At 39.9% G+C, this 27,063-nt stretch overlaps 1 protein-coding gene across 1 annotated transcript in view; it reads right to left on the bottom strand.

Moving 5' to 3' along the window:
• Positions 1 to 5,596: 5,596 nt before the first annotated feature.
• Positions 5,597 to 27,063, bottom strand: part of SNTB1 (syntrophin beta 1) — a 189,555-nt gene continuing 168,088 nt past the window's right edge. Inside the window, exons 5-7 of the mRNA XM_036436887.2 lie at positions 15,824 to 16,020; positions 10,564 to 10,754; positions 5,597 to 7,316 (exon numbers count right to left, since the gene is read on the bottom strand). Of these exons, the coding sequence (XP_036292780.1) occupies positions 7,224 to 7,316; positions 10,564 to 10,754; positions 15,824 to 16,020 (481 nt within the window). The 3' untranslated portion in view covers positions 5,597 to 7,223. The remainder of the gene's footprint in view (positions 7,317 to 10,563; positions 10,755 to 15,823; positions 16,021 to 27,063) is intronic.

Genomic DNA, 27,063 nt, shown 5'->3' on the forward strand with positions numbered 1-27,063 from the left:
GGAAAGCTTGACTTCCATTGCCGGGGAAACCTAAGCCTCTCAACTGCTCTTTGTGGCTCTAGCCATCTTAGTTGGGGTTAATTTGCATACTCGCTCTGATGGGCTGGTGGGTGTGGCTTGAGCAGAGTGATGGTTAATTTGCATATTTCTCTTTTATTAGATAGGATTTTTAAACATAATTCTTTATTGTTGAAAGTATTACATATGTCCCCTTTCCCTCTTTTATTGATGCCCCTCCAACTCTTCCTCCCCTCACCCCAGGCCTTCACCACCCATTGTCCGTGTCTATGGATTTTGTATATATGTAAAGAAGGTCTTTAGTTGACTACCTTCCACCCACCCACCCACCCTTCCTTCCCTTCCCTCCAAGGTTCCACACTGTACCATGCTTCCATGTCTCTGGATCCACTCCATTCATCAGTTTATTTTGTTACTTAGACTAATCCTTCCTATTATTAACTCCTTTTTACATCCACATGTGAGTGAAATCATGTGATATGTGTCTTTCTCAGACTGACTTATCTCACTTAGCATGCTATTCTCCAAGTCCCTCCATGCTATCTCAAAAGGTAAGAGAATCTTCATTTTTACTGCTACATAGTATTCCATGGTATAAATGCACCACAGTTTTTTTTTATCCACTCATCTACTGATGGGCACTTGAGCTGTTTTAGATCTTATTATAAATTATGCTGCTATGAACACAGGAATGCATACATTTTTTTTCTGATTGGTTTTTGGGTTCCTTGGGATATATTCCTAGAAGTGGGATCACTGGGTCAAATGGCAGTTCCATATTTAATTTTTTTTGTTTTTGAGGAAAGGCTATATTGTTTTTCATAATGGCTGCACCAGTCTGCATTACCCCCAGCAGTGTACTAGGGTTCTCTTTTTTCTACATCCTTGCCAGCATTTGTCGTTTGTTAATGGTAGCCATTCTGATAGGTGTTAAGTGATACCTCAGTGTCATTTTAATTTGCATCTCTCTGATGATCAGTGACTTTGAGCATATTTTCATATGTCTCTTGGTTATCTATATGTCCTCTTTGGAGAAGTGTCTAGGTTTTTTGCCCATTTTTTAAATTGGATTGTTTGTCTTCCTTTTGTTAATTTGTATGAGTTCCTTATATGTTTTGGATATAAACCCTTTATTAGATAAAATATTGTTGCCAAATATCTTCTCCCATACAGTGGGTTTCCTTTTATAAGAAGTATTTTTAATGTCCCCTTTGGTGCCAAGGTAAAATTAATAAAAGTCTCTGGCCAAGCTCCCTAGAAAACCAAAGTTGGAGCAGGGATGAAGCGCTGATGCTTTAAGAGGCCCAATTCTAGGGCACTGAAACTGAAAGGGAAGAAGAATAGGGCAGCAAGGCAGGTGATCCATTCCTGCTCTGGCCACTGCTTCATGAGGCCCAAAGAGACAGCCAGTCACACATCAGGTGTCTTCTCAGTCCCAGGGGATGTCTCTCAGGATATAGAGTCTATGGAGAAACCATGTCTCAGAAATAGACAAGAGGGAGCAGGAAGAGGATTATTTTATTTACTCAAATCCTTCCTATTATTAACTCTTGTTTGGCCCACAGACATTTCAATCCCCCCACAGTCCTGTGTGGTTCAGGTCATTACCTTAGCAGATGTCCAGGGTACTTTTCTTATGCCCTACAGTGTAGACTACCATCCAAGTCTGGAATTGATGACATAAGCCAGAAATTCAAGTATGCATCTCCTTAGCCTGGTGACCAGGCAGCAGCCAAGGGGAGAGTTAGGGGATGCTGCGTTTCCAGGCAAACAGTTAATTGGCTCTGAGTGGCAGAAACACTTAGTTCAAGCAGAGCTGGCAGTGCATAACCTTGAATAAGCAGCTCAGAGTCGACTAGATGACATTGAGTGTGTCTGAGGAGATACACAGTATTTGCATAGTACAGATACATAACCGACATGCAGCCAGGATGCTTTGATTGATATCCCCTGACTGTAAGGTAAAGACATTTTAGAAAGAGACAGCATGATAATAAAATATATGCATTTCAACGTGGAGGTGCTGGAGAGCAGCCATACTGAGATAAAACAGTCACCCAATAGTTGACTTTCACCTCGGTTCAGCATGAATGGGGCACAGATAAAAGTAGTCAGGGGTCTTATCTTGGTGACTCAAGTACCTACCATGTTCACGCTTGCTGCCTGTGACTTGTTTTTATAAAATGCCCTGAACAAAACAAAAATCCATCCTTCCATAAACGTGGAAGTTGCATATCTAGAAAACGCAGAATATGTTGAATCAGATTAAAAAATAAAATAAAATAAGGCTTTTCCATGTAAACTGTAGTCAGGGTCTAGGCTCAAGTCATTATTACGGTAACACGATTTTCACCTGTATGAATAATTCAGGACCCAGAAATTATGTGGAGTAGTTCCCTTGGATGCAGGGACTGTCATCACACCGCAGGAAGGCTATCCACTCTGGCTTTTGTTCAGTAAATACCAGCAGTGTCCCTTCTCCCCAGTCACTGTGACAGCAAAACACCAGCAGAGATTTCCACGAACCCCAGCAATGCCGCTCCTCCTGAGGACCACTTTTTAAGAAGCAAACAATATCTATATTATATCTGCATTTTGCACAAGTTGCATTTACACATTCATCCACATTAGCCCTTAGAGATGGGCCGTTCTTTGTAACAGTCGGACAATATTTTAGTGCATCAGTGGGCCATAATGTGTTATTTAGTTCTTGATGGCCACGTTGATCTTTTCAGCTTCTTATTATAAACAATGCTGCAAAGATGATCCTTACACATTAGTGCTTGTATACTTTATCTTAGGATAAAGTCTCAAAGGTACATGTATTTTTTACATTTTTATATATATATTACCAAATTACCCTTCAAATTATTGCTAAATATAGGTTTCCCCCAAAAAATGTATACATTAACAGTTCAGTTTTGAAAATGAAATGTATTTTAATAAATGCTGCCTTTATAGTTATTCATAGTGTGTGTATATACATGTTTTTTTGGGACATCTTATATATAGTAGTATCTCAGCTAATGGTGAATATAATTGTTTGTTTTCCCATGGCTTCCTACCTACCTTGTTTCCCCGAAAATAAGACAGTGTCTTATATTAATTTTTTCTCCCAAAGTTGCGCTAGGTCTTATTTTCAGGGGATGTATTATCTCAGGGGATGTATTATCTTTCCATGCGCTAGGTCTTATTTTCGGAGGATGTTTTATTTTCGGGGAAACACGGTAGTAGTCACCTACTTTGAATTGTCTTTTTACATAAGACACTCACATGAGAAAGATTGGGCTTTCAGTGTTTTCTAGTGTAGGACAGGGTAACGAGTGGAAGGTGGGCACATAAGTTTTACTCTCAGTATATAAACACTTCCTAAGCACTGTGGCCAGTGGAGCGGCCTGCCTCTGAGATAAGGAGCTCCCTGCCCAGAGCTGGAAAATTTTTATTTCCAGTGGAGTAAACACCTAACAGATATGTTCAGGAAGAAACTTTTGAGTTTACTGGATTACTATACAAAGTTAACTTTTAGGAACATGTAGTACCTCGACCATAGTGTATGTGGGATGACTTTAGGTGGCACAACTTTAAAATTTTTAACTGGTTTAAATTCATTTTTATGTATATTTGCTGCATTGCTATGTTACTAGCAAATCATATACTCTAAAATGCTAAAATTTATACATAAACTTTGGGCAATAATATGCTTGATGACTTCCAAAGTCTCTTCAAAACTGAGATTCTACAGTTCTAGATGTAATCTCAATATTACTAAATTGTCAGATAATAAAATGACTTCTCAACCCCAGCCTGTTACATTTATTACAAGCAATTTAAACCCAAATCAAGTACTAGCATTACAGATTTCAAGTATTAGGAGCTTGAGGGAATTCCATGAAAACTTAAGTTAAAAATGAGGGTCCCTAAGCCCCAGGTGAAGACCCATCCTGAAACTACTACCGTAGTATACACAACTCCAAAACCAAAACCAAAAGCCCATTGCTACTGCCATCCCCTTTATCCATTAGCACCTTCTAAAGGCCAGTGTTAGGAAGAGAATAGGCTGTGTTTACACAAAACCATATCCCTCTGTGGCTATCATGAGACCACCAGGCAGTCCACCATATTCAGAAGTGAATATTTATTTAACTCATACATAAATTTTACATGATATCCATTGTGTTATAAACATAGGGACATTTTTAAAAAACTCAAGGTACATTCAAAACCACTCCCTCACTTCACTCCACTCCAATCCCCTCAAGATGGAATATCTGATATTTGTATAACAAGGGCCAGAGAGGCCCAGCACATTAATTTTGGGAGAGTGCTTCTGACCATTATGATCATTCCTTCTGATTTCAACCAAGAAGGGTTAAAACATTTTTAAACAAAGGAGCATGCATTTTTTCAGCCTTTTAATTCCATCAACTGATAGAATTAAGGCCTCTGCCTGGATTTTTTTTTTTAATACACATATGGTTTTGTTTCTCCTACTTAGTTCAAGTCAGAAAAAATAAATATTGGTACCTATATTCCTGCTGGCCTTCTTTAAATGCCTATGGGATGGTTTAAAGGTATTTCACCCAAACACATCTCTAACAAATGGGTAGCTTCCCACTAAGTACAGTTAAACATCCCTCTTTTCTGTTGGTTTGACCTTAAAAGGACAAACATTGCAAGTTTAATTATTCATTGATTCACATAAGAAACGGACTAAGCACAGAGCAAGGTGGGCAGAGACAAATTCATCAAAATGACTCAGTTGATGGATTTGATTATACCAGGCATGATCCAGACGTATGAGTGTGTCATTCACAACACTCATAACACACATCAAGACAAGATTACAATCTACACTGTAGAGTCATTGTAATTTGAATTCAGAATGAGAAAAAAATGAGTGTTTGGAATTGATTCATCATAGCTATTCTGATATGATACACTAACTTGGAAGAAAATAAAATTATTCATATATACAATTCTCAGTAAAATTTTCTATTTCTTGTTAACACATTTTAATTCAGAAAATGCATTAATTTTATTCAAATATATTTTTTAAAATATAAATATATTAAGTTTTTATAAATGCAGAGAATGTAGTTTCTGTTGATTCCCCACCCAGATAGTAATCAGTCCAAAACTTAAGTGATGAAGAAATCATATTTGTAATTGTGATCATTTTACTTTGTCTATAAATATATAATAGGATCTTTGCAACTTAATTATAAGTAACTCATACTTCATATACTAGTACTACTGAGCACCGTTGATTACATGTTGTATTAAACAATTAGCATTAACATATCTAATTTAACACGTTATTTACAATCACAAGTATAATTATCTTGTATAACAACATTCCAGTGATTTTGAAAATATATAATGAAAGAGTGCAGCATAATTTACAAATGCATCAAAGCTTTCTTTGCAATAGTTAGCCTGGAACTTGACATTCTTCAGCATTTTAAAATAAGAAACAAGCAAACAAAAAAAAAGTCAAGGTTCTAAAACTGTATTTTCCGAAGTTTTTGTTTGTTTGTTTGTTTTCTTGTAGCAAGAGCTACCCAGGATGTCCTATTTATTTTGTGTTTGTCTGTTTGTTTTAACATAGACTTCTCAGGATTCTGTGTTAAAAAGGAGTTCTGTAGGCAAATGTAGGGAATGGCACATGGAACCCCCTTGGAGAACTGCAATGTAAATTGAAGTCTCCGAGGAGGCCTGCAATCTGTTTACCTTTTCTTAACTCCATATTTAACAAAACATTTTTTATTCCCAACCTCTTAGTGCTACCCCCACAAGACACCACTCAATGTTCCTTGAAACTAGTGTTACACGTACTGGGGAAGCGCTGGTCTAAAATAAAATCTTGCAATTCAATAAACACTTATGTCTGAGTGAGCAAAATCACATTCCTTGAACAGTTTCCACTTTGTAAAGCTCTTTTGCATAGGTATTTCCCAAAATACAACTTTGAAAACACACACACACACATACACATATCTAACCCAGGCTATTCGTCTATGTAAACTGTATGGGAAAGAAGGGTTACAAATGCTTATAGAAATTCTAGAGCTAATTTGCAGGGTTTGAATAAAGTGGCTCCTAAATCAAGTATTGGGTGTATTTTTAATTAATTTGTTTTGAAAGATAAAAGCATTGGATCAGTAATATGCTATGTGGTGTCTGAAAATATTCTTGTAGAAAAATATCAGGTCATTATATTATATCCCTAGAATTCTGAAAGACCTGTGGATGCTCTCAATAGATTTGATTATAATATCGGGTCTATATGTGAAACCCAGGATCATCCAGAATGGTATGAGGCTGCTCTATTACTGGTTCAAAAATACATGCATATAAGCACAGGCAGGACCAAGGGTCAATAAATTGCTCAGTGCTTCCACTGAAAACCACAAAATTATGATAATTATATGAGTTGTATATATACTTATATATCAAATGACAATCATTAAAAAAAAATCCATAATTTGCTTTCTATAAATAACGCTATCAGTTTTGGCTCTACAATGGCAGACCTTGGTGTGAGTGCAGCCCAGAATTAAGCATCTTTCAGTCTCCGCTGGCTCAGCTTCCACTAGCTTACCCCTCAAATCAGTGTCTGGGGCTTCAATTCCTGCTCAGCATATGCTCATGGAACACTTCAGCATCTTTCTACATCGTCAAAAGATAATTAAGAAAAATGTAAGAGCTGCTTTATACTTAAAAGGTGGGTTTCCATTTAAAGGATTTGTCTTCCCTTTCCAGGGAGAGTCAACTCAGGAGTAGGAGATAAATCACAATCGACATGGGGTCATTACCGGACAGGAGAGAGGATAATGTCCATTTCTCATCTTGCTATTTCAGCCCTTGCTTACCTGGGTGAACCAGTTGCCTAGAAACTGGTGTGATTAAGATCTGCACATGCTGTTCTACTGGAACGTCCTTGATTGTCAAAAGCTATGCCGAGTATTTTTCCCAGCGCCCTCTCCTCTTTACCCGTTTACTGCTCTAAAAAGACAGTTTGATCCTGAAGCTCCCTGTGGTATCTTCTTAGGATACCTCCTTTAGTTGGTGAAGTTGACAAGAGGAGTCTGGGACAGTTACTGCAGGGCTCCTGGCATCTAAAGCCGACTGGCATGTGACATGGATGGCACACTTGCTGGTGGCGTCGCAGCCCTCCTTCCCTCAAAGGCCAGTCACCCCTCCGTTCAGGCCACCAGGCCCAGTCTTGTGATTTTAGCTGACAGGAAGGAGTGAATGATGAAAACAATTGGCTTGGGGCAGGAATGAAGGTCCAGTTGCTGAAATTTGAAAAGAAGAGAGCATGAGAGATTATCAAAGCAATGCTTGGTACAGAAGAGCGATTGACACATCATACGGTTGGAGCACTTCCTGCTTTTAAGAGTTAACTGGGGCAATTAATGTTTTCAAATCCTTGCCCCTCAAGGAGACCAAAACGTGCCTCTTGGAACTTAACTCTTTACATCTCACATATCTTTTTCTCCGAAATTGGTTCTGTGAAATTTACACATACCAATAGCATAAATATTAATATCGCCCTTCTTCACTATTTCCAATATCACAATAATGATATTGTGTATGTTAGGTTAGATATTGCATGAAGCAGCACTAAATGTCACGTTGGTTTGAGTTTCTCGGTCCTACCCAACTCACAGGGTGGTTAGAGTATTAAATGAGAATCAGTAGGTAAAAATTCCTTATACGCTCCAAACACAGGGCCCATGCTGCTCAGCAACCGTGTCCTCACTGTCCTCTGGCCTGGACTCTTGGATTGTTGTAGGCAAGCATGTCACATGTGTGGTAAGGCCCTTTCCAAAGTCTCACCCTCCTCAGTTTGTTCTTGCAGAGCCAATGCCTGGTCACAATGAATTTGTATCACCTGACCCAATTCAGGAGAACTGGGAGCGTTGTCCCAAGTCTCATCTGCTGTCCCCAGTTCTCTCTGATGATGGAAAACAACAAGCCGAACATAGGTTTTATACATTATATATGAACCAGGCACTGTGCTAATTTTTATATGCTGTCATTGCATTTTCACAAAATCTTGTGAGGTAGCTGTTGTAATCTCTATGACGTCTATGGGAAACTAAGATTTGGGTGAAGTTATAAAGCTTTCTGAGATCATCAATCATGCAGTACAGAGAAAGTGTGGGCTCAAAGGCAAGTCTATCAGATGTCAGAGTGAGGGCTTCACCACCATATTCTGTTTCATCAACAGAACGAAACTTCTGAAAGTCACCTTAAAGATTTTGTACTGCAGTCCCTGTATCTTATGGATGGGGAGGCTCAGATTTAAAGCAATAGAAGGACTGCCCAAGACAGTGGTGATGGACTCCAGACTTAGAGGACACATGTCTCTTGACCCTCACCTTTCTGGCTTTCCCACAACTCTTCTCTGCTCCCTTCCCCCATCCCAAAGGCCCACTGCCTGCTTCTTGGGGTTGCTTAACCGGACACTTTGGGGGAGCTGTCTGTGAACTTGAGCTTATCAGCCTCATGAACTGGCAGAAAATCAGTCCTTCCTAAGTCTTCCAAGTCAGGTCGTAATTACAGGCAGGAAGGCTGACATTTAGACAAGTGATTTTCCTCACAGGCAAAAATAGCCTTGAATTTTCAAGTCAAGGGTAAAGCAGGAGATGGGTTCTTGTTCTTTTCGACTCTTCTAGGGAAAAGTGTACGGCTGGGTGATTGGCAGAACAGCAGCTGAGCCAGGAGGGTTCTTAGTAAAATGGACTTTCGGATCACTTTCTCATTTCCCAACTGGTGCTTCGGGCTGAATTTACTGACTGAAACATACAAATAAGTGACAAAATATCCTATAAAATGCTGTGGATCCATTTTCAAAGTTAGAAAAATGGCTGGCTGGAAAATGTCCTCAGAAAGTGAATGTAGATCACCTGTCAGCCATAGGGTGAGGACTCATCATGACTCCCTATGGCTGCCCTAGGAAGAAGTCTGATATTCTGTCAGGGCTAGTAGTAGGGCTTGTTCTAGAATAGTGATGCTGAATTTTAGGATTAAAGATCCCTAAGCTCTTTTAAGTGGTTCTGGCTCTTTCCTTCAGTCAGCCCTGAGTGGTTTTCAAAGAATTACCAATGAAATAACTAGAGAGATGAGGATGGGAAAGAATGGATTGTGGGGAGGCCAGTAGATGAATTGAAATTCTTGGATCTTTTTAAAAATATATATATATTTTTATTGATTTCAGAGAGGAAAAGCGAGGGAGAGAGAGATAGAAACATGATGAGGGAAAATATTTGATTGGCTGCCTCCTGCATACACCCCACTGGGTATCGAGCCCACAACCTGAGCATGTGCCCTGATTGGGAATTGAACCGTGACCTCCTGGTTCATAGGTCGATGTTCAACCACTGAACCACACTGGCCAAGTAAATTCCTGCATCTTTTAAATTGAGATTTATCTCTGAATTTTATGTATTCCCCATCCCTGTTATCAAGTGGAAGTCAATACAAATTTGTTGACTAATCCAGTGACTAGGAAGGACCCAAATTAAGACTAGTTATTACAAAATCAAGGTCCTCTTTGATCTTCTACATTCCATAGCTTAAATGAGATGCTATGTCTTCCAGAGAAATCTCAAGAACGACACTTACTAGAAAATAGAAGGAAGGGCATTTCTCACCCTTCAGTGAATCTGAACTAATGTACTTTCTACTTACAGCAGGTGGTAATAATCACAGAAAATCACAGATTGAAACACAGGGACTATTTGCACTGTTATGAAAAGCATGATTCCTTCACTGGTAAATTTGCATTTTGTTGGACATTTCACATCCCCTCCTCCACCCAAACTTCTAGGCCTTTGGCCCTCTCCGCTGTGGCTTGGAATCTGTCCTGGTCCAGCTCCTCCAGCCTCAGTGCTCTATGCCCTTTGCTCCTGTGGGACCTCCCAGGTGACCAGGACCTGCTATTTCACATCTCTGCATCCCCGACAGCACAACGCCAATGCTAGAGGAGATGCTTGATACTTTTTAAAAATTATGTACATTTTGAAGCTATGTTTGAGCATCATTTAATGCTTTCTTCATAAAGGATTATTTCCGTGGGTTCAAATATTTATGTAGTATTCTAGTGGAAAATAAGACTAACATAACTGGAAGAATTGGATTTGATCAGTTTTTTAAGGATTGAATAAGACATGAACCCGGTCCTAGTTAGTTTGGCTCAGTGGATAGCATCTGCCTGAGGACTGAAGAGTACTGGGTTTGATTCTGGTCAAGGGCACATGCCCGGGTTGTGGGCTCTATCCCCACGAGGGGGCATTCAGGAGAAGGCAGATCAATGATTTCCTCTCATTGTTGATGTTTTTATTTCTCCCTGCTCCTTCCTCTCTGAAATAAAAAGCATATATATTTAAAAGAAAAAGAAAGACATAAACTTGCAAGTACTTTTTAAATAGTCAAATGCTAAAAAAATACAAGGTAGTACTATGTTTGCAAGCCATTATAGGTATGTTGCATAATGAAATAAAGGAAATCAGACTTTCTAAAGAAAAGGGTACTTACCAGCTCTCCATCTTTGCCTCCAAAATCTAAATACAGCATCCTGATTCCATCATCTGAAGACATTTTCAACTTTTCATATGGGGCCTGTATGATTGTCTTGGGAAAGGCACCCTCCTGTGGTTCAGTGGTAATAGAAAATCCATTGTCATAATGTATGGTCAGACGGCACTCCTGGTTTCTATAGGTGCAAGCTGAGGGGAGAGAGGAAGAGAGAGATGAACTGCGGAAGGCAACTCGTTTTCATTGATTTTTTACAGAGAGGAAGGGAGAGAGATAGAGAGCTAGAAACACTGATCAGCTGCCTCCTGCACAACCCCACTGGGGATGTGCCTGCAACCAAGGTACATGCCCTTGACCTGAATTGAACCCTGGACCCTTTAGTCCAAAAGCTGATGCTCTATCCACTGAGCCAAACCAGTTTCGTCAAGGCAACCCATTTTCCCAGGCACTTATATTTCAACTCTCCTCAGTCCCAGTGACCAACCCCAAATTTATTTCTGAAGTTAAAATTAAGTTATTGTTCATTAAAATATTCTCCTTGGGTTGATTTTGATCTTGTAATTTAACATGCTCAGTGAAACTAAAGGAAATAAACGGGAAGAAATCCCAGTTGCTGGGATTTATTGAATTTTATCTGGTCCCCAGCCCTAATCTGTCCATCATACGACACATAGGAGTCCTTGTCTCAAGCCTGAAAAAATTGACATCTGAATTAGAGTAAGCTAATTCTGAATCATCTTTATCATCATCATACACACACACACACACACACGCATTATGTACATCACCAACATTTACAAATTTGACATACTTAAGAAGTCAGGAGTGAGCTGTTCAAAAATAATTAAATTTTTTTAAAGAAAGTTAAACCGAGCTCATTTTATAAAAGGAGTGCCTTTTTAAATTTCCCAATGAGCGGATGTCCTTGGCCCTGGAAAGGCAGTTGTAATTGATAGATTTCAGGTGTGGCCGGTGCATGAAGAGGGCTGTGTCCTTCCTCTGTTCCCGGCGTCCAGGAACCTCAGGTGCTGCCCACATGGTGCCCTCTGACCCAAAGAAACAAAACTGAAACCTCTGGATCAGGTGAGGTGCCAGCTTTCCTCTCTGGTGCTGTGCTCATTGCGTTTAGGAAGGAGACTTGTGCTTTGAGCTTTTGAGCCGGTGAAGGGACTGCCCTCAGAATCCGAGTTCCCGTTAGGTTAGGAAGACTTGAGGATATTTAAAACACTTGACCAAAGAGTTCTGGAAAGGTTAACAAGTATCGGCTGGATTTATTTTTATTTATTTATTTATTTATTTATTTATTTATTTATTATCACAAACCACCACATTTAACAGACTCTGGCAAGCAGACCCACTCAGGCCTCCATAAACAAGTGAGAGCCCTTGAGGGAGGGGGTTTCGGAAGAGCAGAATAAGGGCATGATTGAGCACTCTATACCAACACTAGTTTAGCTCTGCATTATAAACCAAACTGAATTTTACTTCCCACACCCTTCTGTTGCAGGACCTTAGCTGGATATTTTACAGGTGAAAAAAAAAAAAAAGCGAAGATTAGAGTGGTGAGTTTGCCACAACTCAGGTGGCTTAGATTTCAGAATTCAAGGTCTTTCTACTTTGTTTGTGCCATGTAGCTTCTCACACTCTGGGACTCAGGATACAGAGGGATGTGGAGAGGGATCTTGGCGTCTCAGAGTACTAACAACAGTGGGGTGGCGGAGACCTGCAGAATGTCTGGAACAGAGAGAGGAACAGAACTCTCTCTGTATGAGCTCACAGAATGAGGTGGCTCCTAATCAAAGCTCAGTTAGCACACAAACCCCTTCCTCCGATTTACCCCAGGCAGCGTTCACCTTGCAACTAAGGGCTGATATTTTCCAAAGGCACATTTTCTATTGTCTTTGAGTCCTTCGCTAGGCCTTTTTATCTTCTTAGAAGGGACCACTACCACCCCCCTCAGGCCCAAGGATAACCAAGGATAGTGGTAGACATACTTATGGCTTCTCATCTCGAATCCTCATATTTTACAGTTTACACTTCTACCACCTGCAGAATATGTGTGTGAATGGGTTCTAACTCTGGGTTTCTCTTTTTCCCTTTCCTCTATGTTGGAACTCTGAAGTTATGCCATCAGATATTCTGAATGGACTGGTTGTGGTTATTTTTAATTCTAGTTGACTTCAAATGGCATTCATGGCCATTTGAAGTCAACAGAATTAGTTACAGAATTAGTTACCTGAACAGAATTAGTTACCAGAAGATGTTCTCCACATCTTCTGGTAACTAATTAGTTACAGAATTAGTAACAGAATTAGTTACCTGCAGATGCTCTCCACCTACACAGGATAAACTGAACACATTAGCAAGTTAATGGAAGCCCTGATTAAAACCTAAAACCCTTTGCCCAACTCTGCAGGCATCTTTCAATTTGTAGCCAGGTTGCACCTTTGCTTGTTGCCACCATCTCTTTTCTCCCAGCACCCAGCTAGCTCAGGCCACACAAGCCCGTGTTATTCTCCTTTGGCTGGGATACCAAAGCCTCATTGTTGTCCCATTGAAATAGAGTTCTGTTTATTGAGAGAGAAGGAGTTTATGGAATTTGTGGAATGCCAACTAAACCAGATCCCTTTGGCCATCTTTATGCTTTCAAAGAGTCTGAACTTCTCTGATATTGCATGTAAAACTTCATTCAATTCTGTTTCCAGGTGGCTAGGACTTTTCCTACTCATGGGTTGAAAAACTCCAGTTTTTCTTGCTTTGCAGAATAAGCATGTATACTTAAATAAGATTCGGTGACAAAAAAGGTTTTCAACAATGGTGGAGAATATTGGAGGGGCATTCATTTGTTTCAGGATAATTTCAAAAAGATCCATTAGCTTGGAGATGCAGCAAAAATTCTACAAAATAACTGGTTTTTCATATTTGCACGAATGGAGTAAGTGTGGAGAAACCCTACTACACATTGATGCGTGACCCATTTTTTCGAATACTCCTGGGTGCAGGGGGAAGCTGCATCACAGTGCAGTACACTCACAGAGGCCATGGACCAGCTGCATCAGCGCCACCTGGTACTTCGTTAGACCCAAGTGTTCAGGCCCCACCCCAGGCTGCTGGGATTAACTTTTCTGGAGGTGGGAGTCAGCAATCTGAGGCTTTTGAGGATAGCACTTAAAAACATTGTTTTTGTTGCCGTTTTCAGCACAGCTAAGGTTCAGAAACACTGTACCCATCATGTCACGTGGGAAATCCTTAAGAGCAGAGCTGTACTGAGGGGCTTCCCAACACAAAGGAGAGGCTCTAGATTTCCACTGTCTAATGCAGTAACCATTAGGCACAAGTGGCGGTTGAGCATGTGAAGTGTGGCTAGTGTGACTGAGGCACTTATTTAATTTTAATTGATTTCAATTTAAATAGCTACACATGACTAGAGCCTAGCATACTGGCCCACATAGGTCTGGAGAAATACTTACAAGAGAAACCACTTATGATTCTTAGGGAGCACTTACTACATGCCAAGTGCCAGGTGTTTTACATGGATTATTTCTCTCAATTCTTGATTTCACCCTTTGAGGTACTATGATTTCTTCCTTTTTAAAGATGGGAAAAACTACGAGGTTTTCAGTAAGAGACTGAGAAAGAAATAGAGCTGGAATTTGAATCCGGGCCATTCTGACTTTAAAACCCACACTTGTGATTAGTACCTTGTACTACATCCTCAAAGACAGAGAAAAATGAAAGAAATGGCAAGAAAGCATCAGAGAAGAGGGTGTGCTGAGAATGTTATAAGAAGAACTCTCAAAGTTGGGTTTACTGGAAGACTGTTGAAGATACTCCACACTGGGTCACCTAGTGCCCTGTTTATGAGTGACCACAGGAGACCTAGACGAAGGTGGTCTTGAACTTCAGAACCAGAAACAATTTGTCTTAGAGCTCAGAGTCAGGAACAATGGCATTATACGCAGTGTTAACCATATGTAGTGCTGGCTGATGAAAAACACTGGCTTAAATAAGGAGTCCACCTTAGCAGATGTACAAGACTTTACATCATGTGTTTATCTATCTATCTATCTATCTATCATCTATCTATCTCATCTATTTATCACCTACCTACCTGCCTGCCTACCTATCTGTATGGATTAGAGATTGGCATGAAAAGTTACTTATCACAGCAGTCTGAACAGAACTATTGTTTTGGGAACAATGACAGAACAGTGAGAAGGTCCATGGCTCTGTAGACAGTGCAGGGAATGAAGAATGGACTTGAGAGAGACACAACATAAGAGTTAAAGTCAGTGCTGTTGTTTATTAGGTGTGTGATCTTGGGCAAGTTACTTAAGAATTTGCTTTCTGACTTTTAAAATCACAAAGACAAGGGAATCGTGAGGATTATTAGATGAGAGGAGGCTGTGCATTGTGACCTAGGACACACACACACACATACACATATACATATACACACACAACCCAAATAGATTTACACTGATGTTTCTATTCCAAATTATTTCATTTTTAAAATGTTGGTCTTGTATCAGTTGATTTTAGGGCCCCAAAAGAGTTGTTTCTCACAGAATGAGAAACACTAAAAGACCTTATATAAATTGCCTGCATATAGCAAGTTCTCAATCCATAGTACAGTATAGAAGGGTTCTTCCTTCTGTGTACATGACCCATTTCTAATTTGTCCTTTCTTAGTGCACTACAAGAATGTGGATTGTGCTCCCTCCATCCGGCTTGCCTATTCTTTTATACCAGGGGCAGGAGTGAATGCTGACTGTCCCCAAGCATCAACGCTTTGCTCTGCTTCCCCCACTGAGTTGCCTTTGGTTCTGGCTCTTTTCTTAGAGAATGGTTGTCCTGTTTTCTGATCAGTTCTGTGAGCTACCTAATATATTCTCAATAATTATATCCTGTGATAAAATACTCAAAATCAATTTCTGTTGTTTATAACAAGAACCCTTCTAGTTGATGCCTTCAAGGTCATGCCTCCATTAAGCCACCTGGGTTATAGGCAGGAAACTGCATCTGACTTGCCAACTCAGAACTTTTCTTGAATGAAGATGGGATAAGGCTTTTCACAGTCAAACTCGTAGGCTCCAGTTCAGGAGGGCACATGGTAAAATTTAGATTTTAAGTTTCCCTTTGACATTTTAAGTATCCCCAAAGGCTAGGAAGGGAGGCCACTTTGAGGCCAGGGTGAGGTAGAGGGTGTGTTTTTCCTGTGAGAGTGTGACATGGGGAGCCCGTGGCCAGCAATGCTCACCTGTAGTGACTTCGGTAATGAGTTCGGCTGAGTTGTGGCAGCCCTGTACTATGCTCCTGGTCCAGTGGGAGAGGTCCCTGCTGATTTCAGCTCTGAAGAGATGCGTTTCAATCCCCTGCCTGGTACCCGTTCGTGTTGCAAAGGACAGATCCACACCAGCCTGGGGAGATCCTTTCCCTGGACCTGAATGGACCAGCCTGTTGAGGGAAAGAGAGAAAGAGATCATCAAAGATTATCAAAGTTGAACTAACTTAATCACCTGACATGTCATTTGGTGACTTGCTGCCATTCTTCTGATCTGAAATGAAAGGGTTCACTGCACCCTTATGATCACCAGGGCTCTCTGCCATCCCTTCACCCAGTTTCCCTCAGATGGTCAAGTGAGATTAAGAAGGTGTCCAATAGCTATGTATCAAGTTGAATATGCAGAGGAGTTTGATTAATATGACTTTAATTAAGATTAGATAAATTCAACTTGACACTCATGCAAAAAGAAAGAATTGAATAAATGAGAGAGACAACAATTTAAATAGTGTGTAAAATTCCCTCCATGGTTTCATTCCTGGATGGGACAGGGAAGCCATTGTTTCCTGGATTAGACTCAGGTCCCCTATTTCTTGTAGTTGGGAGCATCTACAAGTAGTTGGGAGATTAAAACCTGCACAAAGGAAATCCAAAAGCTTATATTCTTGTGTAAGCATAAACATTGTAGACCAGAGTTATCAATGTAATAAAACATATTGCAGCTTGTTGAGTTTCTAGCAACAAGCTCACTATATAACTTAGAGATTTCCTTTACTTACAAAGTTAGAGGTATATGGTGCCAACTTGCAGAAAAAGCATTGAAAAACCTTTTGGCTATAAAATTCCTTGAAGATCGAGAAATTTACAAGAGAGAACAAATATTGGCGAGACTGCAGTGAGAAGGGAACCCTTGTCTGTTGGTGGGATTGTAAATGGGTACTTCCATTATGGATGCTAGTATATGGAGGTTCCTCAAAAAATTAAAATTAGAACTACCATATGATCCAGCAATCCCATATCTGGGAATACATCCAAAGGAAGTAAAATCAGTATCTCAGAGAAATATCTGCACTCCATATTCATTGCAGCATTATTCACAACAGCCAAGCTATGAAAACAACCTAAGTGCCTATCGATGGATAAATAGAATGTTATTCAGCCTTTAAAAATAAGGTGATCTTGCCATTTGCAACATCATGGATAAACCTGGAGGGCATTATGCTTAGTGAAATAAGCCACACAGAAAAAGACAGGTACTGTATGATTTCACTTACATGTGGTATCTGAGGGGGTAAAAGTCAAACTCACAGAAGTAGAGAGTATAATGATGGTTGTCAGGGGCTTGCGACTGGGGCAAATAAGGAGATAATGGTCAAAGGGTACAAACTTTTAGTTATAAAATGAGTAAGGCTCAAATGGATAGCCTGGTAACCACAGCTAACAACACTGTATTTAATACTTGAAATTTGCCAAGAGATAGATCTTAAGTGTTCTCACCAAAACAAACAAAAAAGTAATCATATGAGTTCATTAACTTCACCATGGTAATCATTTCACATATATCCTGTTTTCTTTTTTTATTTTATTTAATTTTTATTTATTTTTAGAGAGAAAAGAAAGGGGAGAGAGAGAGAAACATGAATGTGAGAATGAAACATCCTCTTTACCTCCTACAGGCCTCCTACTAGGGATCGAGCCAGGAACCGGGGCATGCGTCCTCACCAGTAATCCAACCTATAACCTGGCCAGGGTTTCAGTTTTCTTATTTTAAAAACATAATCCCTGACTCCTATGATTAGTATTACATATAATAAAATATATAAAGCAATTATTCCAGTATTTTGTGCATTGTGGTAAGCATTCAAGAAAAATGAGTTCTCTAGTGCCTTCCCTCGCCTAACACCCTCAATTTCTAGCCCCTAAATTTCCACCTAAGGCACATCGATTCTGTCACAATCCAGGGCCAGCATAAATGTAACAGAGAGACACAGGGAAACAAGAAAAAATATGCTGCCCTCAAGGAGAATGTCACTTTTTGGTGAATTTTCTATTGATATTTTTCTCGAAAGTGACTATAAAATTGAAGTCCATAATGTAATTTGTCAGAAAATTGGCATTTGGTAGGTCTGTGTACCAGGAAAGAAATTACTAACAGAGTGTAATGTGTATGAGAGCCCTGTATCTAGCTGACCAATAGCACGTATGGGGAGTTCTTGGGAGAAATTCAGCATGTTATAGGAAGTAATGATGAGAAGAGAGCCTTTGTGGGGAGGACCATCTGTGTACTTTGTTAGTCATCTCATCACCAAATCCTCATTGATTGGAAAGAAAAGGAAATAATTCATTTTTTAACTATCCAAGTGAGAACAGGCAGGCTGAATTATGTGTTCTTTTGACTATGCCAATCCTGGCTAATGAAACATAAAATTCTGTATATAAACTATGAGTTAAAGCAGATTTATATTTCCTGCTACCTTGTATTATATATATACTGTTAATAAATCCCACATATATCCACAGGATGCATCTGACTACACATCTTCTAGATGGAGTATTATACAGACCTTGAAAATTATTTTATAAATGTGTATTTAAATGTGGGAAATGCATATATGTCTCTTGAAAAGCTCTCATATGCAATTCAAGTATGTAAAAGAAAAGCTTAGGAACAATTTTACTAAGGTGTCAAGAAATTTTGTGGGTGATTTCATTTCTTCTGATGTTTTTTATTTATTCTTAAATTTTTCCCTAAACATATACTACACAACTTAAAGATTAGCTTTAAGAGGTTACAAGACTAAAATGAACCCAAATTTTCCACTGATATTTAGAATGAGGACTTCCATTGCAAAGAAAAATATCTGCATTCTGACCCTCTGGCATTTCTGCTTTGTGTGTTGATAGTGGCAGTTCAGTGCTGGAATACTAGATGAGCTTAAATGTTTGTGTCTGGGTTATTCTAAACTGTCCATGTCTTGCTCCTAATACCTAATGCTTATTGGCTGTAGTTATGGAATAGCGTTTCTCAGAATGAAATTAACTGATCCACATGGATTGAAACCCATATCTGTGGCCTCATTAATCCCTTACATGAACCTACTGGTCTCCAGTAAATGGGACAGGAGAGATGCAGAGACCCACCAGTTGAAGTTACAGGATCCTTTTGGATTCAGAACTGCTCTGAGGGGCCTTAGAGGAAATTCCTGCTCTGTTCAAGTCTCTCTCCTTCCAACTGACCACCAAAAATTAATCACGAAGTCATTCATCCATTTAATCAATCAAAGATCCACTAGTCACAAACTGCTATATCCCACATATATGAATAGTGCACTATTATGGACTGAATTATGTCCCCCTAAAAATTCATATGTTGAAGTCCTAACTCCTGATGTGGTTGTATTTGGAAATAGGCCTATAAGAATTTAATAAGGGTGTGGCCCTAACCAAGAGGATTAGTGTCCTTAAATAAAATAGGAAGAGATACCTGTAAGCACTCTCCCTTTGCACCCACACAGAGGAAAGGCCTTGGGAGGAAAGAGCAAGAAGGTGGCTAGCTGTCTGTAAGCCAGGAAGAAAACTCTCACAAGAAACTAACCCCACCACACCCTGATCTTAGAGTTCTAGCCTCCAGACATGTGAGAAAATAAATTTCTGTGGTTTAAGCCACCAGGTTTGTCGCATTATGTTAAGGCAGCTTGAGCAGACTAATCAAAACATCTACTCTATGCGGACTCAAGGCTAGGGGTAGTATGAGAACAGTCATGGCCTCAGCCTTGAGGAAATACAGTTCTTCCTTACTAATTCCCACAGCCTCTATATTCCAGGTTCAGCCCTGGGTCTTAGCAGACTCAATCCTACAAAATGAAGGAGAGTCAGAACCAGCCTCTGACAAATGACAAATGAAGGACATGAGCCAGGGTTAGGTGTTATCTGGAGAATTATTCCTCCTCATTGGGGCAACCTGATAATTAAGAAGCTCTTTCTCCATAGGGAAAGCAATTCCATCACAAGAATGGAGAGCAGTGGATTCTGGGACAAGGACAAAGAAGGACACCACAGTTATTAACATATCTGTAATTTCATTCCTATCAAGATATTGGAAATAGACTTCCTTTCGGTTCTTGATATCATCACAACTAGTTACTTTTGACTGTCCACAGCAATAATTTGGGGATGTTACATAGAAATGTAGACATTCACCACTATGCCGTGGTGAGGAGACTGGACAGAGATTTGGTTGTTTTATAAATCGTGGTGCTGCGAAGATGACACAAGGGCACTGGACAACTTAAATCAAGATCTTTTCTCTTACTCCTTTTGTGAGAGGTGTAGCAGCTACTAGGAAGAGAGAGAGAGAAATAGTGGGCTCATTACACTCATAAATGCTCTGTGAAATCTTTCTATTGGGATGTATTTGTATTGGCATATATCCAACCCCAAGCCAATAGAATAAATTGTATATACAATAAGTTGTATACACAGCCTCTTCACTCAGAGGCCTCACAGACACCTCAGACTCAATGTAAGCTAAAGCTACATTGCAAAAGATCCTTGAGATCTTAATTAAGTACCTGAGTTCTGAGTAACATTACACCAGGATCCACAAGGGCCATGCCCACTGCAAGTTTTCACTGGTTGTTAACACACTATTCAAAAGAAATAGTCATTCAGATGAGGACAGATTCCCTAGCAATGCCAAAGACAACAGGAGCTATCTTTAGATGTTTGTGGTGCAGGATGATAAGGAGGAGGCAGCTCTGCATTCAGGCTAACAGTGATATGGACAGATGGCTGAAAGGAAATATAACTTGTACTTTCTTACTTTGCTGCTTTATGAAAAGAATGGTTTGAGATTTGAGTCCGAGTAAGGCACAGTGGAAGCCCAGAAAGAAGTGGTATTGGGAAGAGCACACCACTGTTTCAGAGGAACACAAGTCTTTGCTGGGAAGATTACACACCAGGCCCTGGCAGGATGGAGGCACTACATGAGTGAAACTCGGGGGGGGGGGGGGGGGGAATCTTTGGGAAATCAGGGAGAACAAGTGAGAGATTAGAAGATAGGAAAAGTGGAAATGATATCCTGGTTTTCAAAATGTGGAAGAAATTAGATTCTGTCACCCTATTCCTAAGCAAGATTTTGTAATAGATTTTTTAAGTAATCATTTTTCACTTTGGAAAATAGGCAACAGTAGTTTGTGAGAGCCTATGTGGCTTTCTTTCTTTCTTTTTTTAAATATATATTTTATTAATTTTTTATAGAGAGGAAGAGAGAGGGATAGAGAAATATAGATGAGAGAGAATCATCGATCAGCTGCCTCTTGCACACCCCCTACTGGGGATGTGCCCGCAACCAAGGTACATGCCCTTGACCGGAATCGAATCTGGGACCTTTCAGTCCGCAGGCCGTTGCTCTATCCACTGAGCCAAACTGGTTTTGGCATACCGTATTTTCCGGCGTATAAGACGACCCCCTAATTTTACAGTTAAAACATAGGTTTAGGCCTATATTCGCTATATAAGACTATCCCCACTTCCGAGGCAACACTGGTTCTTTTTTTAATTAAATTTTTAATGAATGACATTTTCCCAACATACCGTAATATACCATACATTGATACGATAAATGGAAGGTCTCTTCACAAATGGCAATGCCATGAACTTGACCGAGAAACAAGAAATCCAAAAGAGAACATTAACAATGATGGCATCATCTGGAAAGAAAATTACATGAAGAACTTGCAGAAAATGCTTGTTTGTGACTGGGATGATAACAGCTTTTTCTAGGCAGAGGAGCATTGTGAGCTTAAAATCCTTCAAAATCCTCATCATGTTCTTCTTCTGACATCATAAGTTCATCAGTGACCTCTTGTGGTACATTTGTAAGACAGTCATCATATGGATCAAATTCCGAATCAGATGGTGTGGCTTCAGCTTCGGCTTCCCCTTCACCTTGCCACAAGAAGTCATCCTTCATACCGTCCAAAGAATTTGATATGCCACACTTCTTGAAAGACCTGATTACTGTTTCTTCAGTAATATCATTCCAGGTTTTATGACAAAGTTACACAAAACATCCAATTGTGGCACACGCATGTTTCCTCCTTTTGTGAATTACTTTTCGCCGCTAACCATCCACTCATTCCACTGTTCTCTAATGCGATCTTTAAATGGCTTGTTTAGGCACACATCCAGTGGCTGTACCAATGATGTCAATCCTTCAGGAATAACTGCTGCATCTGTGTTTATTCTTGCCATCCTGTTCTTTGTGCTGGTAGTTAAATGAGCCCTGAACATATCCCATACCAGAAGGCTACGTTCTTGATGAAGTCCACATGGTCGCCTACTCCATACATTATCAAGCCATAGCTTTACCCCTTCTTCATCCATCCATCCTTTTTCATTCACATGTACAAAAACTCCAACAGGGAACTTGATTTTCGACATTGTTTTTCTTTTAAAAATAATCAGCTGTACATGCTAGTACCACTGTAAAACTGGACTTCTCATGTCCTGTTGTTTTAATTAACACTGTTTTTGCACCTTTTGGATTAACAGTTTTATTTCCAACCATATCAAAATTCATAGGAGTTTCATCCATATTTCTGATCTGACTTAATGCCTAGCCATGTTTCTTGCGCTGTTGTATTACATATTGATGGAAAAGACTTACTTTGCCGTCAAGATCTGCAGGTAATTCTTGTGCAATTTTGGTCTTTTGCCTCAATACCAGCTGTGCCTTTCCAAGAACCTAGTACTCCAGGATACAGTGGCCTTAAATCCTTTGCTGTTATCTGGGTTAGATTTGACCCACTGAAGTGCAAACGTACGTATTTTGTTTCGTGTCACTACATAACCATTTTGACGATGCTCAAGAACCATGTCTGCTACATGCTTTTTGAGTTCTGGCCAATAAGGGGTGCCTCTTCTTAATGCACACTTACTCCTTGGCATACTCTTTAATGCATCTTCATTTGCTTTCCAGTCTCCAGTAACTCTTTTCTGTTACTCCATATTGTCTTGCCGCAGCACAGTTATTGTGTTCCTTGGCAAAGTTTACAACTTTCAGTTTGAAACTGGCTTCAAATTTCCTTCTTCTTGCTGGAGCCATGATGGGTTCTTTTCTACCAGCCATTTGTTGTACACCTACTAATCTTTTAGGCCGGGGTTATACAGTACTGTAGCTTCAGTTACACCCAGAATGCTCTATTACGGTACCTTTTAACTCACTGTATGTGTCCTGATATAGCAGCTTTGGCTACACAGAACGTTCCTGTGCTGCAACTGTATGTACCACGGTGAGCCAATCACAACAAGCAAAGGTTCAAAGATTATAATAGACCGCCTCTCTAACTCTGGCCAATCTGAGCAGGCTTTTTACTAGAACACAGTGTAGCTTCGGGTACAGAACATGTATAATTTGCATGCATAAAAAGCCTGCTTGGATTGGCTGAGTTAGAGAGGCGGTCCGAGCAGCCTTGCAGTGATTGGTGCGGGATTGAGTTGGAAAATTTGTTTAGTGGCATATCCAGAGGATTTTCGGGATCGAGTTGGAAAATTCGTTTAGCAGCATATCGAGACGTTTTTCGGGATATACTCAGCGTATAAGATGACCCCCGATTTTCAGTTGACTTTTTTTCGTTTCAAAAATCATCTTATATGCTGGAAAATACGGTATGTAGCTTTCTTATATTCAACTATTTCATTCAGAAACAAGATTACTGGAAAAGTGATAGAGGAAGTGAACATTCCCGGAAAAAGGTATTAACAAAGTTTCCTTGGATACTCATTTGCACTTTAAAAGGAATAAGTGTTGGTTTCACAGCTTATCAGTCAGATTAGTACTTTGTTAAGTGGCCACAAGCTATTAGGAGTCCATTTAATTAAGAATGGAGGCAGAGCTGTGGCCTCAGACCTACCCTGTTTAACATTTCTATCAATGATGTATGAAGTTGTAAAACACATGGACATCAACTCAGTGGAAGATCCAGAACTAGTAATAAGAAGCAACATGGGTTAAGGATATAAGATTGTTAAACACTGAGGGTAAGCCAGAAACAACAACAAAACTAGAAGGAGGGAGACATGGTATCAAAGCACCATGGAAAATTTAGTTGATGGTTGACTCAACCCAGAGTTACTAACAGCCAACACTGATTCATATGAATAGAATGAAATAGGGTGATGTTCCTGTGTTCTATGCTGAGCAGACCATGAACTACCATTCTTTTTGTTCTATCAATCTCTTTGGCAGTATAATGAAACCCATAGACCCCAATTCTGAATAATGTGTGTAAATTCAAAAAATAAATGAGTCACAAAGGAAACCAGTGATAGTGAAATGTAATTCCATCCCAATATCATGATGTTGAAGACTGATCAGAATAGCATAGTACACAAAACTCCTTCAGAAAGAGCATAATTTGGAGACATCCTATCTGGAAAAGAGAAGACTCTGTGGGAAATGAGAAGGAGGAAGGGACAAGCATAAATGCCTGCAGTCCCTGTGGAGGTGTTTGAGCATATGCTGGTCAGTGACATCCAGGGATGGAAGGGACAGTTCTCACCTTGAGAGTCCACAGTGTGATCAAAGCCATCCCTAGACCCTGTCCCACTCAGGAAGAACCTGACTTGGAGCACATGATTTGATTTGTGAGATCTAAGATGAGACTGTCCAAGCTGGCAGCCAGCAGGTGTTCTTAAACACCTACTCTGTAAGCCCCGTGGCTCATATGTGGAAGTTGACAGCTCCTGGGTAAGGAGATGTTGGAGATAACAAAGTTACTGTTGACCACACTGCCGTCAAGACCAACCATAGCATGATCTCCTCAAGGTAAGATGCCTCTTCTCTGGACGCATTGTTTCAATCCATTTACCTCACTGCTGTAAGACTGGCACCTCATCTCCCTCACCAGACCTTGATGTCCTGCAGAGTGAAAGTCTTGTCCCATCTCTCCTTGAGTCTGTGGTGTCCAGCATCCTACCCAACACATGTTAGGTGTCCAATTCATGTTGTTGACTAACTACCTGAATGCAAGTTTTTCAAAACGTTTTAAAAATGTGAGTGTAAGGTTGCAAAGGAAAGCGCGCACACACACACACACACACACACACACACACACACACAATTGACCTATTTTAAAATGCTTTGAAAATGTGGGGTTGGTGAAAGGCCTCCTAATAGACTCTTCATTTGTAATAGACCATACTTGGGAACACATTACAGTAGCCAAATACTGGACACTAACTACCTAGTAAGTGTCAGCGGGATATTAAAATGTTAAAAGTCATCATTTAGGCATTTGAGAAGGTAGGGCTAAGGACAGAATCTGTCTGCCTGAAGTTTTCCCATTCTGCCAGTAGCAGCCTCTTTATTTTCCTCCCCAGATTCTTCTCAAAGGTCTTTCCTGATCTATATCTGAGGAAGGGGTCGGAAATAGTGATTATTTATCTTTCAATTATTTTACATTTCAAGCTATTTGCGTATCCTTAAAAATATAACCATCTGTCTCTTATCTGTAGCACAAACTAAACTACAGCAGCCACGAAAATGCTGTCTCCCAAGGGAAGATAACTTTCTTACCCAGCCAGAAAAAATACTGGCACCCTGGGACAGACGTTCATGCTACAATTCACACCCAATTTCTAAGTTTTATCTGAAGATGCTTGAGAAGCCCAAGGACATGCTTCATTCCCTTGTGGCAAAATTCAGATACACGTTTCCAGGGTGAAAGCCATGGTTGAAAGCAACATCACAAACGCTAGCATGATTTTACATTTCCTTTTAGCTAGGAGTGTGCATAAGCGAACAAATAAAGAGGACCACGTAATATTAGAAAGTGGAGCCTGGTAGAGAATATATAGTAATAGCCATTATTATCACTGTTTCAATCTGGGCAATAATTTTTATTTGATTATTCCCTGCTGTATGGGAATAATTCCAGGCACATGGCAGGCACTCAGTAAATATTTGTTAAATGAAAGACCAAATGAACAGCTAGACTACAAAGAGGGCTATTTTCCATGGAGTCTGTGATTGATGGCTACTACGAGATATTATGACTTCTCTCCCACCCTCAGTCCCTGAACCATACAAAACAGTGGCTAATGCTAAGTCCAAAGTATGTGGGTTTATGTACCCCAAATGTTAGTTTCGAGATTAATTCAGTTCTGCAAAAAAAGTGATTTTTGAAAGTGTTCTAGGAGATGTGCCTAACATTCATTTCCTGTTTCTTTTTTCAACCTGGTTCTTCTTTCCATCTTTCACAACTGGTGTTTTTTATAGAGACTTGGTTATTTAGGGAGTCAGAGTTACCCTTTTTGGTCTGAGGGAAAAAAAAAGGTATAAATTATTAAGGTTTCAAATTCATGGCCAACATGAATCTAATATCCATTTAAAGAACTGCATATAAATGAAATGGCTCTCTAAACAGGATACAAAGAAAGGGTGAAATGTCTTAATTCTACTTCAAATGCCCAGAGTGGTGGATTCATAAGGTTAAGCATACTTTCAAATCAAATTCTTTGTCCAAGATTTGGGGGCAGTAGGGATATTCATTCCTACAGAAGGCCCACCACATGCAATAGATGTGATGATTTAAGTCTTTATTAATAACTGATATTAGGCCACAGACTGTTTCTGGCTCTTCAGATATGCCCGTTTGTCTGACTGGTTTTGATGAAAACAAAAACTAAAAGACCTGCCTTACAAGGTATGCTAATATACTAACTTAATTCTGGATAGGTGTTAGGGAATGTTGCCTAAAATGTTCCACATGATAACATTACCATCAATATCCTTAATTAAAACAAAAACAATTGCAGCACACAGATTCGGCCAAATTAGTAAAATTACATATTAGGTAACTGGGTTGCTAAGCAGTACTATATCCTCATTTTACTTAATTGCTGTAATTAACATTTCCCAGCAGATGCCACACACACACACACACACACACACACACACACACACACACACACAAAAAGGAAAACCCACTGGTATAATGCTCTCTAATACTCTCAACCAGTGGCCAGTGCCTCCCCTATTAGACTCAAGGCAAAGACGTGATGGGGAAAGAATCACTGCCCCAACTGTTTGGTAGGGGGGCCGCCTAGGCACCAACCCCCCTCAGCCAAGAATGGCTGAACAATTATTTCTACCTTCTAAACTTCTTTCATTCACATGTGGTGAAAGAGTTAGACAAGGTCCCATTTCTGAA

This window comes from Pipistrellus kuhlii, unplaced genomic scaffold (genome assembly GCF_014108245.1).
Source record: "Pipistrellus kuhlii isolate mPipKuh1 unplaced genomic scaffold, mPipKuh1.p scaffold_m20_p_14, whole genome shotgun sequence".
NCBI lineage: Eukaryota > Metazoa > Chordata > Mammalia > Chiroptera > Vespertilionidae > Pipistrellus > Pipistrellus kuhlii.